Source organism: Callithrix jacchus, chromosome 9 (genome assembly GCF_049354715.1).
Source record: "Callithrix jacchus isolate 240 chromosome 9, calJac240_pri, whole genome shotgun sequence".
NCBI lineage: Eukaryota > Metazoa > Chordata > Mammalia > Primates > Cebidae > Callithrix > Callithrix jacchus.
This window is the reverse complement of record NC_133510.1, coordinates 27,404,001-27,425,080: the sequence shown is the minus strand read 5'-3', so window position 1 is coordinate 27,425,080 and position 21,080 is coordinate 27,404,001. Positions and strand designations below refer to the sequence as shown.

Here is a 21,080-nt window from a genome sequence, read left to right as displayed (position 1 = left end):
CAGGCACACACAGCCAAGCTCAGCTATTTTTTGTATTTTCAGTAGTGACAGCGTTTCTCCATGTTGGCCAGGCTAGTCTCAAACTCCTGACACCAAGCAATCCTCCCACCTTGGCTGCTGAGAGTGCCAGTATTATAGGCATAAGCCATTTTGCCCAGCCAAGCCACTGAACTTTCTTTTTCTCCCCCCAAAGGCAGACAAAATCCTATGACAAACCATCTTCCACTAGCCCCAGTAAGGATACCTGCTATTATAAGTTGTACATCATAAAACCAAGAAGCAGGCCAGGCACGGTGACTCACACCTGTAATCCCAGCACTTTGGGAGGCCAAGACAGGCAGGTCATCTAAGGTCAGGAGTTCAAGACCAGCCTGGCCAACATGGTGAAACCCTGTCTCTACTAAAAATGTAAAAATGAGCTGGGCATAGTGGCAGGCACCTTTCAGGACGCTGAGGCAGGGAGAATTGCTTAAACCCCGGAGGCAAAGGTTGCAGTGAGCTGAGAGCATGCCATCGCACTCAAGCCTGGGTGACAGAGCAGCAGAAAAAAAAAAAAAAGAAAAAACCTAAGAGGCAGCAAAATCCAATTAAATATCAGCTTTATTCAGATTTTGATTTACAATACAAAAACTTATTTTGTGGAATTACAGAAGGCTTAGAATTTATAAATAAACAAAAATGTGTTAGGAGCTTTAAACACACTACCTCTTACCTCACTAAAGCCAACAAGACATTTTAATGCCTATTTTACAGATGAGAAACTGAAAATCAGAGAAGATACTGGTCACATAGCTAGTACTTGGTAACATGAGAATTTGAACCAAACTCTGATTGGCAGCAAATAATGCATTCTGTCTCAAAACATCAAGATATCATTTCAGTTGCAAAAATGAGCTTTGTTCAAATATAGAAAGCTCTTTGAAGGTAATAACTGTGATTACTTAGTAATCTCTCTATAGCATCTGTTAGATTACACTGTTAAAGAATTTTTTAGATAATGACTAGAAAATACCTTTTTTGGCCTCTTCTAATTTTTGCAAAGCAAATCGAGCAGCACCTCGTCTGGAATAAGCTTTTGTATAACTTTTATTCAAGGCAATTGCTAAATTACAATCAGACTCAGCAACAGCAAATCTGCAATTTTAAAACATCAAAATAAATAAAGTTAATAAAACTCATTTACTAAACCAAAACTTCAAAGTTTTGTTTCTAAAATCCTTGCAAAGGGAATTTACTTACCCACTGAAGGCATGTTTCCCACTTCCTTTTAATTAAGTGTAATAAAAGCAATACTGGCATTCCTCAACAATATTATGGATTTGATTTTAGACCACCACAACAAAGTAAATGTCACAATAAAGCTAGTCATACAAATTTTCTGGTTTTCCAGTGCATACAAAAGTTATAGTTACATTATACTGTAATCTAGTAAGTGTGCAAAAGTTTTATGAATAAATAACAATGTATATACCTTAATTTAAAACTACTTTGTTAAAAAAATGCTAATGATTATCTGAGCCTTCAGTGAATATTTTTGTTTTTGCTGGTGAAGTACCTTGCCTTGATGTTGACAGCTGCTGATTGATCAGGGTGGTGGTGGTAGCATGTGATGCTGTTTATAGCATTTTACTCATAATAGAACTTCTTTCAATATTGGAGTCAATCCTCTCAAACTCTGCCACTGCTTTTTCAAGTAAGTTTGTATAACGTTCTAAATCTTCTGTTGTCATTTCAAAAATGTTCACAGCTCCTTCCCCAATAGATTCTATCTCAAGAAACCACTTTCCTTGCTCATCCATAGGAAGCAACTGATCATCCATTCAAGTTTGAACACGATTGCAGCAATTCAGTCACATCTTCCGCCCTAAAATCTTGAACCCCTCAAAGTCATCCTAGAAGTCAACTTCTTCCAAACTCCCGTTAACACTGATATTTTGACCTCCTCCCATGAATTACAGATGTTCTTAATGGCATCTAAAATTAGTTAACCCTTTCCAGGTTTCAATCTACTTTGTCCAGATCCACTAGAGTAATCATGATCTATGACAGCTATAGCCTATGAAATGTATTTCTTTCTTTTTAATTTTTTGGGGGGGAGGGGGGAATCTGTTCCATCCAAACACTGTTGAAGCAAGAGATAGATCGAGGGACCACTGAACTGCTGAAACATATTTCTTAAATAACGAGACTTGAAAGTTGAAATGACTCTTTGATCATGGGCTGCAGATGGATGTTATGTTAGGAAGCATGAAAACAACATTCATTTCCTTGTACATCTCCAGCAGAAATCTTGTGTGAGTAGGTACATTGTCAATAAGCAGTACTATTTTGAAATAAATCTTTTTTCCAAGCAGTAGGTCTCAATATTAGGCCTAAAATATTCAGTAAACCAGTTTATAATAGATGTACTGTCATCCAGACTTTGTTGTTTTATTTATAGAGCACAGGCAGAGTAGCTTTAGCATAATTCCTAAGGGCCCTAGGACTTTTGGAATGGTAAATGAGCACAGTCTTCAACTTAAAGCCACCAGCTACATTAGCCCCTAACAAGAGAATCAGACTGTCCTTTGAAGCCAGGCATTGATTTCTCTCTAGCTGTGAAAGTCCTACATGGCACTGTCTTCTAACAGAAAACTGTTTAGTCAACACTGAAAATGTGTTGTTTAACATAGTCAACTTCATCAATTACCTTAGCTAGATCTTCTGGATAACTTTCTACAGATTCTCCATCAGCACTTGCTGCTTTACCTGTTGTGGCTGGTTTAATCTATACAGACAAATAAAACTTTCTCCCTATCAACATTAGGCTTCTTTCACTTTTTAATTACTTGTATTCAATGGAGTAGCCCTTTTAATTTCCTTCAAGAACTTTTCCTTTGTATTCACAACTTGGCTAATTGGCACAAGAAGCCTTTCAGGCACGGTTAAGAGCAACTCAGGATTGCAGCTCTCAGTGAAGGCACAGAGGGTGAGTCCAAGCCGCATTTCCAGACGGATCTTTGTTGCCCACAGAACGGGGAAATTCCCAGGTGTAGGAGAGACACGGGATGCCAGTGCAGCCCTTTCGGCTGGCGCGGCCATTTCAGCCAGCGCCACAGCACAGTGGCACTCCGCACAAAATGCACTGGTCTGGGTGCCCTGTTAAACCGGCAATCTGAGATTTGGGAGGGCAGATTAGCATATCCATCTGATTAAACAGGACGTGGACAGTGAGCCAGACCAGGAGATTCCCGGGAATCAACATTTGAGCTGGCGCAGTGGGTTGCTGCATGGGAAATCACACAGATCCCGGTGCCCTATTAGCAGGCTACTGAAACACCTGGAAGAGAGTCAACCGTTCAACTTAAAAAAAAAAAAGGAAAAGGGCTCTGAGGCAGGGAGCCAGGTGATCAGGCTCAGCGGGTCCCACCCCCACAGGGACAAACAAAACAGCGATTTGAAACGCTCGAGGTTGAGAGTTTCACTGCAGACACAGCTAAATCCAGGACGGTGCAGCTCGGTGGGGGAGGGGCATCTGCCATTACTGAGGCATTCCACCCCTACTAAGGTACACTCCCATTGCTGACGCATCCTGCCGTTGCTGAGGCAACCCGCCATAACAGAAAGACTCCGCAAACAGGGCGGAGCCCATGACAACAAGACAGAGCCCACAGCAACAGGGCAGGGCCCATGACAGTAGGGGGGCGCCCACAGCAACAGGGCAGACCCCGTGGTAGCAGGGCGGAACCTCAGCAGGCAAATAGTGACTAGACTGCCTCCTAGCTGGGCAGGACAGTGCAACGGATACTCATAAAGAGAGCCCTAACTCCCTGAGACAGAGCATCTGAGGAAAAAAAGGGGTTTCAGAAGTTCTGCTGAAGCAGACTTAAACACACCTGCCTAACAGCCCTGAATGAACAACGGAGCTCACAGCTCAGCACGTGAGCTCCTATAAAGTACAGACCGTCTCCTCAAGCAACTCCCTGACTCCTGTATATCCAAAGAGTCACCTCAAAAAGGACTGATCAGACTGAAATTTGGCGGGCATCATTCTGGGACAAAGATAGCAGAAGAAGAAACTGGTAGCATCCTTTACTGTTGCGCAGCTGCTACAGGTGTACCCCAGACAAGCAGGGCCTGGAGTGGACCTCAGCAGTAGTAAAGCACAGGGGTTAGACTGTCAGAAGGAAAACTAAGTAACAGAAATACTTCATCATCAACAATCTGGGCGTCCACTCAGAGACCTAACCGAAAAGTAAGCAACTACTCAGACAACAGGTGGATAAATGCACAATGATGGGAAGAAACCAACGCAAAAAGGAGGAAAACACCCGAAACCAAAACACCTCGCCTCCTACAAAGAACCAAAATTCCTCACAAGCAAGGGAACAAAGCTGGACAGAGAATGAATGTGACGAAATGACGGAATCAGACTTCAGAAGGTGGATAATGAGAAACTTCCGTGAGCTAAAAGAACATGTTCTAAATCAATGGAAAGAAACTAAGAATCTTGAAAAAAGATTTGAAAAAGACTCAAGGAATTGATAACAAGAATGGACCTTAGAGAGGAATATGAATGAACTGAAGAAGCTGAAAAACAAACCACGAGAAATTCGTGAAGCATGCACAAGTTTCAAAAGCCGAATTAACCAAGCAGAAGAAAGAATATCAGAAGTCGATGATCAACTCAATGAAATAAAAAGAGCACCAAGATTAGAGAAGAAAGTGCAAAAAGGAATGAACAAAGTCTCCAAGAAATGTGGGACTATATGAAGAGACCTAACCTACGTTTGATAGCTGTACCAGAATGTGACGAAGAGAATGAATCCAAGCTGGAAAATACTCTTCAGGATATTATCAAGGAAAATTTCCCCAACCTAGCAAGGCAGGCCAATATTCAAGTCCAGGAAATACAGAGAACACCACAAAGATATTCCACAAGAAGAGCAACCCCAAGGCACAAAATCGTCAGATTCACCAGAGTCGAAATGAAGGAGAAAATCCTAAGGGCAGCCAGAAAGAAAGGTCGGGTCACTCAGAAAGGGAAGCCCATCAGACTCACAGCAGATCTCTCGACAGAAACTCTACAAGCCAGAATAGAGTGGGGGCCAATATTCAACATCCTTAAAGAAAAGAACTTTCAACCCAGAATTTCATATCTAGCCAAACTGAGCTTCATAAGTGAAGGAAACAAGCAGGTACTCAGAGATTTTGCAAACAAGCAAGTACTCAGAGACTTTGCAAACAAGCAAGTACTCAGAGATTTTGTCACCACCAGACCTGCTTTACAAAAGTTCCTGAAAGAGGCACTACACATAGAAAGGAACAACCAGTACCCGCCATTCCAGAAACATACCAAATGTTAAAGAGCATCAACAAAATAAAGAATTTGCATCAACTAAAGGGCAAAACAGCCAGCTAGCATCAAAATGGCAGTATCAAATTCACACGTAACAATATTAACCCTAAATGTAAATGGCCTAATGCACCAATCAAAAGACACAGACTGGCAAATTGGGTAAAAAACCAAAACCCATCAGTGTCCTGTATCCAGGAAACTCATCTCACATGCAAGGATACACAAAAGCTCAATATAAGGGGATGGAGGAAGATTTACCAAGCAAATGGAGAGCAAAAGAAAGCAGGAGTTGCAATTCTCATCTCTGATAAAATAGACTTGAAAGCAACAAAGATCAAAAGAGACAGACAAGGCCATTACATAATGGTAAAAGGATCCATACAACAAAAAGAGCTAACGATCCTAAAAATATATGGACCCAATACAGGAGCACTCAGATATATAAGACGAGTTCTTAATGACTTACCAAGAGACTTAGACTCCCACACAATAATAGAGAAAGACTTTAACACTTCACTGTCAATATTAGACAGATCAACCAGACAGAAAATTAACAAGAATATCCAGGATTTGAACTCAGACCTGGAACAAGCAAACCTGATAGACATTTACAGAACTCTCCACCCCAAATCCACAGAATACACATTCTTCTCAGCACCACATCACACCTACTCAAAAATTGACCACATAATTGGAAGTAAAGCACTGCTCAACAAATGCAAAACAACTGAAATCATAACAAACAGCCTCTCAGACCATAGTGCAATCAAGTTAGAACTCAGAATTCAGAAACTAACCCAGAACTGCACAGCTTCATGGAAACTGAATAACTGGCTCTTGAATGATGACTGGGTAAACAATGAAATGAAGGCAGAAATAAAGAAATTCTTCGAAACTAATGAGAACGAAGACACAACATACCAGAATCTCTGGGACACATTTAAAGCAGTCTCCAGAGGAAAATATATAGCAATAAGTGCCCACATGAGAACAGTGGAGAGATCCAAAATTGACACCCTATCGTCAAAATTAAAAGAGCTAGAGGAGCAAGATCAAAAAAACTCAAAACCTAGCAGAAGACAAGAAATAACTAAGATCAGAGCAGAACTGAAGGAGATAGAGACACGAAAACCCTTCAAAAAATCAATAAATCCAAGAGCTGGTTTTTTGAAAAGATCAACAAAATAGACAGACCACTAGCCAGACTGATAAAAAAGAAAAGAGAGAACAACCAAATAGATGCAATAAAAAACGTCAAAGGGGAAATCACCACAGATTCCACAGAAATTCAAACCATCATCAGAGAATATTACAAAAAACCATATGCGCATAAACTAGTAACCCTGGAAGAAATGGATAAATTCCTGGACACCTGTGTCCTCCCAAGCCTAAACCAGGAGGAAGCCGAAACTATGAATAGACCAATAACAAGGTCAGAAGTCGAGGCAGCTATTAAGAGCCTACCACACAAAAAAAGCCCAGGTCCAGATGGGTTCACAGCCGAATTCTACCAGACACACAAAGAGGAGCTGGTACCATTCCTTCTGAAACTATTCCAAATAATCCAAAAAGAGGGAATCCTTCCCAAATCATTTTATGAGACCAACATCATCCTGATACGAAAACCCGGCAGAGACTCAACAAGAAAAGAAAACTTCAGGTCAATATCCATGATGAACATAGATGCAAAAATCTTCAATAGAATATTGGCAAGCTGATTGCAACACCACATCAAAAAACTTATCCAACATGATCAAGTAGGATTCATCCCAGGGATGCAAGTCTGGTTCAACATACGCAAGTCTATAAACATAATTCACCACATAAACAGAACCAAAAACAAAAACCACATGATTATCTCAATTGACGCAGAGAAGGCATTCCACAAAATTCAACAGCCCTTTATGCTAAAAACCCTCAATAAACTCGGTATCGATGGAACGTATCTCAAAGTAATAAAAGCTATTTATGACAAACCAACAGCCAATATCATACTGAATGGGCAAAAACTGGAAGCATTCCCTTTGAAATCCAGCACTAGACAAGGATGCCCTCTCTCACCACTCCTATTCAATATAGTACTGGAAGTTCTAGCCAGAGCATCAGGCAAGAAAAAGAAATAAAGAGTATTCAAATAGGAAAGGTGGAAGCCAAATTGTCTCTATTTGCAGACGACATGATAATATACCTAGAAGACCCCACTACCTCAGCCCAAAAACTCCTGAAACTGATAAGCAACTTCAGCAAAGTCTCAGAATATAAAATCAATGTGCAAAAATCACAAGCATTCCTATACACCAATAACACACTTAAAGGGAGCCAAATCAAGAACGAACTGCTATTCACAATTGCTACAAAGAGAATAAAATACCTAGGAATACAACTTACAAGAAACATAAAGGACCTCTTCAAGGAAAACTACAAACCACTGCTCAAAGAAATAAGAGAGGACACAAACAGATGGAGAAACATTCCATGTTCATGGTTAGGAAGAATTAATATCGTCAAAATGGCTATACTGCCCAACGTAATTTACAGAATCAACGCTATCCCCATCAAGCTACCATTGACTTTCTTCACAGAACTGGAAAAAACCACCTTGAACATCATATGGAACCAAAAGAGAGCCCGCATAGCCAAGTCCATTCTAAGCAAAAAGGACACAGCGGGAGGCATCACACTACCAGACTTCAAACTATACTACAAGGCTACAGTAATCAAAACAGCATGGTACTGGTACCAAAACAGAGATATAGACCAATGGAACAGAACAGAGGCATCAGAGGCAACACAACATATCTACAACCATACAATCTTTGATAAACCTGACAAAAACAAGCAATGGGGAAAGGATTCCCTGTTTAATAAATGGTGTTGGGTAAACTGGCTAGCCATGTGCAGAAAACAGAAACTGGACCCCTTCCTGACACCTTACACTAAAATTAACACTGGATGGATTAAAGACTTAAACAGAAGACCTGGCACCATAAAAACCCTAGGAGAAAATCTAGGCAAAACCATTCAGGACCTAGGAGTAGGCAAGGACTTCATGACCAAAACACCAAAAGCATTGGCAACAAAAGCCAAAATAGACAAATGGGACCTAATCAAACTCCACAGCTTCTCCACAGCAAAAGAAACAGTCACTAGAGTGAATAGGCAACCAACAGAATGGGAAAAAATCTTTGCAGTTTACCCATCTGACAAAGGGCTGATATCCAGAATTTACAAAGAACTCAAACAGATTTACAGGAAAAAAACAAACAAGCCCATTCAAAAATGGGCAAAGGATATGAACAGACACTTTACAAAAGAAGACATACATGAAGCCAACAAACATGAAAAAATGCTCATCGTCACTGGTCATTAGAGAGATGTAAATTAAAACCACATTGAGATACCATCTCACACCAGTTAGAATGGCAATCATTAAAAAATCTGGAGACAACAGATGCTGGAGAGGATGTGGAGAAATAGGAACACTTTTACACTGTTGGTGGGAGTGTAAATTAGTTCAACCATTGTGGAAGACAGTGTGGCGATTCCTCAAGGCCTTAGAAATAGAAATTCCATTTGACCCAGCAATCCCATTACTGGGTATATATCCAAAGGACTATAAATCATTCTACTATAAGGACACATGCATACGAATGTTCATTGCAGCACTGTTTACAATAGCAAAGACCTGGATCCAACCCAAATGCCCATCAATGATAGACTGAACTGGGAAAATGTGGCACATATACACCAGGAAATATTATGCCGCAATCAGAAATGATGAGTCCGTGTCCTTAGTAGGAACATGGATGAATCTGGAGAACATCATTCTCAGCAAACCGACACAAGAACAGAAAATGAAATACTGCATATTCTCACTCATAGGCGGTGAGGAAAAATGAGAACACATGGACACAGAGAAGGGAGTACTACACACTGGGGTCTATTGGTGGGAATAGGGGAGGGACAGTGGAGGGGGGAGCTGGGGAGGGATAGCCTGGGGAGAAATGCCGAATGTGGGTGAAGGGGAGGAAGGCAGCAAAACACACTGCCGTGTGTGTATTTATGCAACTATCGTGCATGTTCTGCACATGTACCCCAAAACCTAAAACGCAATTAAAAAAAAAAAGCCTAACTTTCAGCCATCTTGGCTTTCGACATGCCTTCCTCACAAATTTTAATCATTTCTAGCCTCTGATTTAAAGTGAGAGATGTGCAAGTCTTCCTTTCTTTCACTTGAACATTTAAATGCCACTGTAGGCCTTTTCTGTTTGTTTTTTTGTTTGTTTGTTTTGAGATGGTTTCACTCTGTCACCAGGCTGGAGTGCAGTGGCATGATCTCGGCTCACTGCAACCTCTGCCTCCTGGGCTCAAGCAATTCTCATGCCTCAGCCTCCAGAGCATCTGAGATTATAGGCATGCATCACCACACTCGGCTAATTCTTTGTATTTTTACAAATATTTTCAAATATTTTACAAAATACAAAGAATTAGCCGAGTGTGGTGGTGCATGCCTATAATCTGAGACCGGATTTCACCATTTTGGCCAGGCTGGTCTCAAACTCGTGGCCCCAAGTGAGCCACCCATCTCGACATCCCAAAGTGCTGGGATTACAGATATGAGCCACCATGACAAGCCTCACTGTAGGTTATTAACTGGCCTAATTTCAACACTGTTGTATCTCAGGGAATAGGGAGGCCCAAGGAGAGGGACAGAGATGGGGGGGCAGTTGGTCAGTGAAGCAGACAGAATGCACATTTACTCATTAAGCTTGCCATAATACATGGGCATGCTTGATGGCTCCCCAAAGCAATTACAATAGAAATATCAAAGATCCCTGATCAGAGATCACCATAACAGATATAATAATAACAAAAAAAAAGTCTGAAATACTGCAACAATTACTAAAATGTGACACAGAGATACAAAGTAAACACATGCTGTTGTTAAAATGGCACCAACAGAGTTGCTTGACTTGCCTGATACAGGATTGCCACAAACCTTCATTTTGTAAAAACAGTATCTGTGGATGCAATAAAGCGACACACAATAAAACAAGGTATGCCTATAATTTCCAATGGTGGAACATTAGTAGCATTCCCTTTAATGCAAGAAACAAGAATGCCCATCATCACTGCTTTTTCTTGGTATTACATAGAGGTCTCTACCAATGTAGTTCTGTAAGAAAGAAATACAAGGACTAGAAACAAAGAAAAAAACCTGACGTTATTCTCAGATGATATGATGATCTAAAAAAAAAAATCAAAATAATCTAAAGACACTGCTAGAAATATCAAAATATAAAAGTTTAGTAAGGTGACTATGACAGATCAACAAGAAACAAACAAAACATCTAACAAAGATGTACGAGACACAGATGCAAAAAAAAAATGTAAGACTATTTTCAAAGACATTAATGACAATCTAAGTAGAAATATTTCACATTCACCTATAACAAAGCACAAAAATGTAACAATATGATTCTCTCCAGACTGATTTATAAATCTAATGCAATTCTAATCAAAATCCCAACAGGATGTTTTAAGGAATTTGGGAAGATGATTCTAAAATTTATATTGATGTGTAAGTCCAAGAATACCCAAGACATTGCTGAATAATAAAAAATAGGAGAATATGCCCTACACCAAATATCAAGACTTACAGTTATAATGCTTGGATGGATTATGGAATGGATGTAAGGACAGGCAAGAGACCAGTGTAAAGAACAAAAGATGAAAAAGTGATCTAGGCAAACATGACATATGACAACAGTAGCATGGTAGATCCATGGGGGAAAGTAGCGCTATTCCAAAAATAAGAGCTGGAAAAACCTTTGGCATATGTGAAAGGGCCTAAATATGAAAATTAAATCTTAAAAATGTTCAGAAGAAATCAGAGGAGACTACTATGAACTCAAGCAGCAAACTATTTTTTTAACAAATCACTTTATAAAGTCCTAATCTTTTTTAAAAATTAGTAAACTGAAATATATTAAAAGTAAATGTTTACATTAATTAAAATTCCATAAAGAAAGAAAAAAGATAAGCTACAAATTGAGAGAAAATAGTTATTATGAAAAAGACCAAAGGATTAGTATCCAGAATAAAGAACTCTTCATAGGCACAATGAAATGCCATTTTACACCTACTAGATTGAAAACAATTAAGAAGCCCAATTATATCAGTGTTGGTAAGGGTAGGAAATAAGCATTATTATACACTGCTAATGTGAATGCAATTCATCCATCTACCTTTGTAACAACTGTGTAACAACAAACTACCTTTATCATCATCCTATAAAGCTGAACATCTATACATTTTATGACTCAACACCAAGACATATGTACAAAATGTTCCTAGCATCACTGAAATAAGGAAGGAAAGGAAAGTGGGCAGTAGAAAGAGGGACAGAAGGAGGAAAGAAAGAGTGGGAGGGAGAGAGAGAAGAAAAAGAAAGGAAGATAGAAACCAACCAACAATCAAGCAACACAAGAATAGATAGATAATGGCTGGGCTCAGTGGTTCACGTCTGTAATCTCAGCACTCTGGGAGGTTGAGGCAGGCAGATCACAAGGTCAAGAAATGGAGACCATCCTGGCCAACACAGTGAAACCCCGTCTCTACTAAAAATACAAAAATTAGCTGGGTGTGGTGGTGAGCGCCTATAGACCCAGCTACTTGGGAGGCTGAAACAGGAGAATCACTTGAACCTGGGAGGCAGAGGCTGCAGTGAGCCGAGATTACACCACTGCACTCTAGCCTGGTGAGACAGTGAAACTGTCTCCAAAAAAATAAAAAATAAATGGTATATTTCTAAAAAGAAATTATCTTATATAACTGTTACAATGAGAGCTCTAGAGCTATACACATCAAAACCAGAATGAATCATAAAAATATAATATTCAGAGAATTAGGTGAGCCACAGACAACTACATATGTTTAAAGCTCAAAAATAAGCAAGGTTATACAATATATTATTTAGGGACATATACATATATAATAAACCTTTTTAAATCAAAAGAATGATAAATATGTAATTCATGATAGTGGTTAACTGGGAGAAAGGCAAGGAACAGGATACAGATAGGCGCATCAAGGTAATTTCAAAAATAATGGTAATGTTCTGGTTTTTCAGTTGAGAGGGGCCCTTATATAGGCTTATTTTAAATTATTCTCTATAACTTATATATGAGATACAAATACTGCAGATATCAAATATCATAAAATGTAAAGATCCCCTAATTTTTTAGAATATTAATGTTTCAAAGACATAAAAATATGCTATTTAAATAGTAAAATCTCAGATAACAATAAAATTTGTATTTCCAAATAATTAAAACAGTAAGAATGTCTTCCTTGATGTTATTTATCTTTTCAAAAACCCCTATGATAGGTTGGTTACCTGCATATGATAAGACAATACCTTTCATATTCTTCCACATTAAGTATTTATATTAAAAGTTAGTATGACTCATAAATGTTCTCTAGATTAAAAAGTGGATAAATGGTTTTTCAAAATAATGAAGGATATTAATTTCTAAAAACATCCAACAAACTTTTTTAGCTTTGTGAATTAGAAAAGAACACTATTACTGAATTTTTAGAGGAACATCTCAGTAAAGTGAGCTATGGAAACAGCTTTTAGCACCAGATGTTTAAAATGGCTTAAACAAAATAACTCAATAAAAAGGAGTGAGCTATAAAAATTTACAGCTGAAAAGAAATGCAATACATTTTCAATCTGTCCTCCACACTTTATTACAAATGTTTTTTAAAATTAGTCTCAACATATATATAAGACATTCACATTCGCACACATTACAGAAAGTCCTTACTTTTTCAATCTAAAATATGCTGATGCTCTATTTGTTGGCAACACAGGATTATATGGATCAGCATCCATGCCTTCTGTGTAGCAGTCAATTGCTTCATCATATTTTCCTTGTTTGAAGTATTTATTGCCCTGAAGAAAAGAAAATTAAATAAGATTATCTTTTTTACAAATGTTAAATTCACTATAGTTGACCCTTGAACAATCCAGGTTTGAAGAGCACAGGTCCACTTAAGTGTGGATTTTTTCAATAAGTCTACACCAAGTGTGCCTGCCTCCCTTTCCACCTTCTCCACCTTTTCTGTCTCTGCTACCCCTGAGAGAGGAAGACCAATTCTTCCTCTTCCTCCTCCTCAGCCTACTCAATGTGAAGATCACAAGGATGAAGATTTCTATGATCCCCTTCTACTTAGTAAAATATGTGTATATAAATACACATTCTCTTCCTTAAACTGTTCTTAATAACATTTTCTTTTCTCTAGCTTACATTTTTGTAAGAATATAGTAAATAATACATATAACACATAAAATTTGTGCTAATCAACTATTTGTGTTATCCATACTGCTTCCAGTCAACAGTAAGATGTTAGTAGTTAAGTTTTGAGGGAGTCAAGATTTATATGCAGATTTTTTTACTGCATGAGGCATTGACCCCACACTGTTCAAGGGTCAACTGTATATGATCATTGTATGGGCACAATCCAAGAGCCCAGGCAGAAAAATGAGTAAAAAACCTAGCGTTATACTCCTTATTGACAATACCAACCTATAGAAATGTAATCAAAAAAAAAGGATCAAGAGTTTAATCTGATAAGAGTTCCATCTTTGTGAAAGTAATATAGCTGGTTTTATAATAATGAACCATCCCTCAGGGGGATACTGAACATTCCAAAAAGTAGCCAAAGACAGTCTTTGATATGCAGGAGTGGAATATAATACTTATGCCAAGAATCACACACTAATTTCAAGTTCCTTCAATCTACTACTAAAAACACTGGACAACTCCAAGTACAGTCCAAGCATTTACATAAAATAGTTCATTTACTACTCAAAAGAACCCCCTGAAGTTGGTAATATTAATGTCATTTTACAGATGAGAAAACTGAAGTTCAGAAGTTTAAAAAGAGATTTGAACCCAGGTAATCTGGCTTGAAAGTATGTACTCCTAACCACTATGTTCCACTGCCTCCAATGAGAGATGTAACCAACAACAACATAAAGTTTAAATACCTACTAAACTATGTTCAAGAAACTTTAGGATCCATACGATTTTCTACAGCTCCTGCTTACCTGAAAAAAACAAAACCTAACTAATTAATACCTTTTCTTTTAAAACAAGAGCCTTTTGAGAATCTACATGAATCCCATCTTCTTCCGACTCTGATTCTTGAGACAGAGAATCATGGGTACTATCATCTTTGTCAAGCTCATCAAGGATACTGTCCTAAAATCAAAAGAAGAAAAAGAGTGCTCATAATTATATAATTATTAGGGGGAAAAAAGACATACTAAAAAGAACACACACAAAAGAATGTAAATTGTTACAATCTAAGGACCTACAGGCTTACAAATTGTTATAATCTAAGGAACTATAGGCTTACAAAGCAACCCAAATCTCTTTTTAAGATTATATCCAGAGAAAAAGATGCCTTTGTTTAGAAAACCAAGATCCAAACCAAAAATCTGACTTTGAACTCATAAAGCTAAGTCAATAGACTATACCAATCACCCCCAAATCACAAACTATTAGCAGTTAGGTATTTATGGCTTACAGGAAGTTTGCAAATAGCCCTAAACTAATATAATTAGCACCCCAGTAGCAGAGAAAGTTTTCTTTAAAAAACATTATTCTTCCTTATTTTAAAACTTTAAAACTGCTATTTTAAAACCAAAAATAAAAGATAGAGCACATTAGCTCCTAAACTTCACAATAACCTATGAGGAAGGTATAATTACCTTCACTTGATTTTTCTTCAATTTTTCACTTGAGGGAACTGAAATGCAGAAGTTAGTTAACTCATTCAAGGTCACTCAACTAGTAAGTGGCCAAGTCTACTTCCTCCAAGAGTTCTCAATCATTATGTTACACCATCTCCCAGTATATTCCAAAACATAGCTGCCTCTACCAAAGGAAAAATACAATATGCTAGTCCCACGATCCTCAATCTCTTTTGACTCCCACTACTTTCGTGGTAATAAATAACTTCATAGACCCCAACCAGAATTTTTCTCTCATTTTTCATGTGATAAAACAATGATTTTTAGTAAGATTTTATTTTTATTTAATTTTATTTTTGAGACAGCATCTGGCTCTGCTGCCTAGGCTGGAGTGCCGTAGTGTGATCTCAGCTCACTGCAACCTCCATCTCTCAGGCTCAAGCCATCCTCCCACCCCAGTCTCCCAAGTAGCTGGGACTATAGGCATGCACCACCACGCCAAGCTAATTTTTTTTATTTTTTTATTTTTTTTGAGACAGGGTCTCTCTTCGTCACCAGGCGCCAGACTGGAATGCAGTGTCACGATCTTGGCTCACTGCCTCCCAGGTTCAAGCAATTCTCCTGCCCCAGCCTCCTGAGCAATTTTTTTATTTTTTGTAGAGAAGGGCTTTTGCCACGTTGCCCAGGCTAGTTTGGATCCTGAGCCCAAGCAATCTGCCCACCTAAGTCTCCCAAAATGCTGGGATTACAGGCATGAGCCACCGCAACCAGCATTAGAGTTCATTAAAGCACATATAAACACAAACTTTGGTCATTATGTAAACAAAATCCTTTTTGCATTCAAACACTATTTTAAAGTTATTTACGTAAAAAAAATTGCTTATAAAAACAAAAAAATTATTCATAGTTTCATTAAATGAACATTGAAACATGGACTGAAATTTAGCTATGCGTTTTAGCATGAAGATTCTAGAAATATCACCAGCCTACCAACACTGCAGTCAGGATTAACCAACCCTGCTATGCTGACATGTATAGAAAACTAATAGCAGCAGGGCACTAAGGCAGCTGCTCAGATCTGAACTAGAATGAAATGGAAACTAAACAACTATATCTTGTATAAAGACACTAAAATGACAATTGCAAGCTATGCAGTACAATCAAGATGGCATTGTTTACACACAGCAGGAGCTCAATCAATATCTGTGTATAAAACATCTCTGTAAAAAATCATCTGAGATGATGCCTTTCAGGAAAGGGCATTATAAGAAGACACCAATTGATGAAAAGGAACAGGCTGTGTAACAAGAAGTCACACAAAAAAATGAAGACAGGCTACATGACACTTGGGAATAAATTCTATTTTCAGAAAGTATCACTTCCAACAGTGATAAATTCAAGACCCAAAATTTTACTTCTCTTATACTGGAACAATCCTGAAGCAGAGGGCAAACTAAATAAAAGTCCCAGTTCTCTCTTAATTAGCCTTAGTTTTATTAAGAAAAATACCATACAGGCCGGGAGCGGTGGCTCATGCCTATAATCCCAGCACTTTGGGAGGCCGAGGCGGGTGGATCACGAGGTCAAGAGATCAAGACCATCCTGGTCAACATGGTGAAACCCCATCTCTACTAAAAATACAAAAATTAGCTGGGCATGGTGGCACACGCCTGTAGTACCAGCTACTCGGGAGGCTGAGGCAGGAGAATTGCTTGAACCCAGGAGATGGACGTTGTGGTGAGCCGAGATCACACCATTGCACTCCAGCCTGGGTAACAAAAGCGAAACTCCATCTTAAAAAAAAAAAAAAAAAGAAAAGAAAATTACCACACAAATAATTTGGAAAAATGTTTGGCAGTATGTTCCAAAGCTAAATGTATTTATAAACTATGACCAAGCAAATCCCCTCTAGGGTGTTTATGTCCATCAAAAGACAAGTACAAGAATGTTCACAACAGGTTTATTCATCATAGCCCCAAACCGCCAACACCACAAAGGTATATCAATAAGAGAATGGACACACAAATTGAGATATCCACACAATGGAATTCTGGTCAGCAATGAAAAAGAACTGCTGCTACTCACAATATGGATCTCAGATAATGATAGCAAAAGAAGCCAGACTTAAAGAATGCATACTGCATAATACATTTATGTGAAATTCCAAACTGACCTACAGTATGAGAGGTCAGAACAGTGGCTAATTTTGAGAAGTTATCTACTGAAAGGAAGGCCTCTGTGAGGCTGGAAATGTTTTTTTTTTTTGAGACCGAGTTTCGCTCTTGTTACCCAGGCTGGAGTGCAATGGCGCCATCTCGGCTCACCGCAACCTCCGCCTCCTGGGTTCAGGCAATTCTCCTGCCTCAGCCTCCTGAGTAGCTGGGATTACAGGCACGCACCACCATGCCCAGCTAATTTTTTGTATTTTTAGTAGAGACGGGGTTTCACCATGTTGACCAGGATGGTCTCGATCTCTTGACTTCGTGATCCACCCGCCTCGGCCTCCCAAAGTGCTGGGATTACAGGCTTGAGCCACCGTGCCCGGCCCAATGTTTTTTTCTTTTTAAGAGTCTCCCTCTGTCTCCCAGGCTGGAGTGCAATGCTGTGATCTCTGCTCACTGCAACCTCCACCACCGGGGTTCATGCCATTCTCGCGCCTCAGCCTCCCGGAATGTTCTATATCTTGATCCAAGTAGTGGCTTCACAGGTGAGTGAGTAAAAATTCAGGAAGATGCACACTTAAGATTTGTGTATGTTATGCACATTATAGCTCAGTAAAAATGTTAAACAGAAAAATACAAAGAATGTAATAAACAGAGATATTAGACAGTGGTTACTTCTGGAGTAGAGGGGAGAAAAGAACATGGGATCAGAAAGGAACATACCAGTAAGCTTCAATGGTATTGGAAAAATTCTCTTTAAGTTAGATGGTAGGCTCAAGTATTCACTGTATTACTATGCTTTGGAACATATATCTCCACATATTATTTGGTATGAATCAAATATTACATAATAAACTTTTTTAAAAACTAAAAAGGAATATATATTCCAAATTTGGTTATCACATCTCCCAACACATATACCCCTAACCAAATCAATCCTCAAAGTAGATCAGAGTGCAGAATAAGGCTGGCCAACAGGTTCTCTTTCACAGGCTGACATGACAGTGGCTGCTTAAAACATTGGTAGAGGGTTGTAAGGCAGAGCAGTGGTCGTGATTCTCTAAGTATGTTGTGTATCACATGTGGGAGATGGGAGGACACACATCTGCTATCCCAGTCTAGAAGGGTGAAGAAGCCCAACTCCCTGGGAGCAAGATAGGCCTACGTTTATTGTCACAGAGCCCCAGTCCCAATACTAGACACAAAGGTATTCTCTTTTAGCAGAATTCTACAGGTCCTTCAGTCTGCAACAAAGACTTCTGATCTGTACATTCTTTTCTGGAAGTATCTTAGAATTATGGATGTTTAGGGGTTAGAGAAGATGGGGAAGAGGGGAGCAGTATGACTACCAAGGAATGGCACAAAGGGAATCTTTGTGGTGGTGCCATATATCTGTACCTTAATTGCAGTTGGGTTATCCAAACCTACACATGGGATAAAATAATATAGAACTATACAAACACTGTACTAATGTCAATTTCCTAGTTTTGATACTATATACTACAGCTAAGAAAGATGTAACCACCAGAGGAAACTGGATGAAGAGTACACTGGATAAATAAATAAGTAAATAAATAATAATGCTTGCAAACTGAAAGAAAAAAGAACAAAATTCTGGCTGTTTTAGGTACCATTCCCTGAAAGAAGACTGCAGAAAAAAAAATTATCTCATTAACTAAAGAGCTATGTAATTAAACATTTATTCCACATAAAATAGTGTCTAAGAGAAAGACACAGGCCACAACTCTACATTATTTTTCAATTAGCCCATGACTATCAGCTAGCTCCCAGAAAATTTTACTCAAATATTAAGAAGCAAATGACTAGATTTACTTACCACATCAAGTTTTGCCCATGCCTCATAATCATAAGATTTTATTCTATTTTTTGTGTTTTCCTCTTTGGTTTTTTTGGAAGACTCTTTAGCTTTGCCTTTCTTCTTTTTCCTAAAATTGCCATTTCGAATAGGAGGTAAATTCTAAGGTGGAAAAAAAAAAACACAAAGTTGTGAGAATTCTGCTCTATTACTCTTTGTATAACCAGATATGTTTAAAATTCTCACTATATTTTCTTGTAAGAATTTTTCAATTTAATTTTAAAGTGTTTTACTATCTTCACTCATAATAATTATGCTTGAAAAGTTTAATTCATACTTTGATGAATGTTGAACACTGTTCAATCACAAGAAAAAAGTGTTACCTAGAAATTCTAATTATACCTTTAATTTGCAATCATAAATTCAAACTTCAAAAACGACCTATCTTCGGCCTTAGTACGATGAACCAGCAGTAATGCAAAGGCAAACTAAACTGCCTCCATATTATGTAAAGTATGAAAATCCAGCCATACTTAAATGCACTGTCTTAAGAAAAACTTTTGGTTTAACCTAGGTACTAACTGCATTTTTATGCCAATATGGTATGTTACCATATCACTAAATATATAACTACACATATTATTTTTATACACACACACCTCTACATATTTTATGATGCTAGTCATTTACCTCTAAGTATTATCACATGATCATCTTTTTGGTAACTATTCACTAAGCCTTAAAGTATGGTAATATATTTAATTATTACAGAGACTTTTTGAAAAGCAGAATTTCTAACAACACTTTAATTTCAGTATTTTCACAAAACATTTTAAGTTATGCCTTATTTTTAAAAAACTCATTTTGGTGGATATTTAATTAGGAATTCTTAATTTACCTCTTCAGGAACACCATTATGTCTTCTTAGTTCCATATCCTTTTGTTTAATGTCTTTTTCCCAGTTTTCCAAATCCCTCATAAAGTCTTGTAATTCTTCTGCATTTTGTTTCACTTGTAGTTGTAATTCAACGGCTTTATTTGCTGAAGTCATTATGGCCTGCACAGTTTTGAACAACCAACCTCTGATAAGAACAAGCCTATTTAGTATATTTTTCTGAAAGCTAACTGTTTTTTTTAACCCCTTCATAAAAGTGGCCAAGAAACATAGACAGAAGAGAGCCAAGTGATGCAAAATAAAGAAAAATCAATAGAATATTTTAAAAATAAATCAGCTGCTGAAGAAACAAATGAAAAACAGACAAGTTTGAGCACTCTTGAAAGGCAACAATAAAGAATGGGAATGTGGAGAAAAATCACTGAAATTATCAAGTATCTTATGGTAGCACACAGGCTGCTTATCTCTGGAGTTGAGCAATTACCTCCTTTATTTCTTTTTCTTCCAACATTTAACTTCTATGTGAAAGATCCCAAATCAAGATTTAGGAATGCAAAAGCAAGACAAGGTCCCCTGTCTAGTGGAGAAGAAAAAAACATATAAAGTACTAGTAACAAAATAAATATGTTGGGCAGGGTTTCTAAACCTTGGGACTACTGACATTTTGAGCCAAAAAAATTGTTTTAAGAGTGCTATCCTGTGCATTGTAGGATGACTGCCAACAACTCTGTCCTCTACCAACTAGGTGCCAGGATTATCCCTTCCCCTCATGGATTGTGACAAGGAAGAAATTCCCAGACACTGCCAAATGTTCCCTGAGAGGTAAAATAACCCCTGGCTGAGAACCCTGTGTGAGGTATATACAGATGCTATGGAACTGACCACAAAGGAGAGGCAACAATCAGATGGTAGGGTGGTAGAATCAAGGAAAGTGTCCCCAGAGATGTTGGAACTTTAGCGGGGTTTCAAAGGGGCCTGCCAAGTGACTAACAGAGAGGAGTGGGCAGGCAGAGTGAGGGACTATGAGGGAGAATGAAGGAAGACAAGATTGAAGAGATGGACATGGGACAGCCTTGAAATGGCAGGCCATGAGGTCTAACCTA

General features: G+C 38.3%; 1 protein-coding gene across 5 annotated transcripts in view; it reads right to left on the bottom strand.

Annotated features, from left to right (window-relative positions):
- The window catches only part of RPAP3 (RNA polymerase II associated protein 3), a 57,633-nt gene that overhangs the window by 34,354 nt on the left and 2,199 nt on the right, over positions 1-21,080 (bottom strand). For 4 of the 5 annotated variants that reach the window (XM_035255736.3, XM_035255739.3, XM_035255740.3 and 1 more), the window contains exons 2-6: positions 19,981-20,139; positions 19,104-19,244; positions 14,488-14,610; positions 13,171-13,298; positions 1,013-1,134 (exon numbers count right to left, since the gene is read on the bottom strand). In XM_035255736.3, the coding sequence (XP_035111627.2) occupies positions 1,013-1,134; positions 13,171-13,298; positions 14,488-14,610; positions 19,104-19,244; positions 19,981-20,133 (667 nt within the window). In that variant the 5' untranslated portion in view covers positions 20,134-20,139. Of the gene's footprint in view, positions 1-1,012; positions 1,135-13,170; positions 13,299-14,487; positions 14,611-19,103; positions 19,245-19,980; positions 20,165-21,080 lie in introns of all 5 variants that reach the window. The other variant, XM_035255737.3, reaches the window with a different exon arrangement.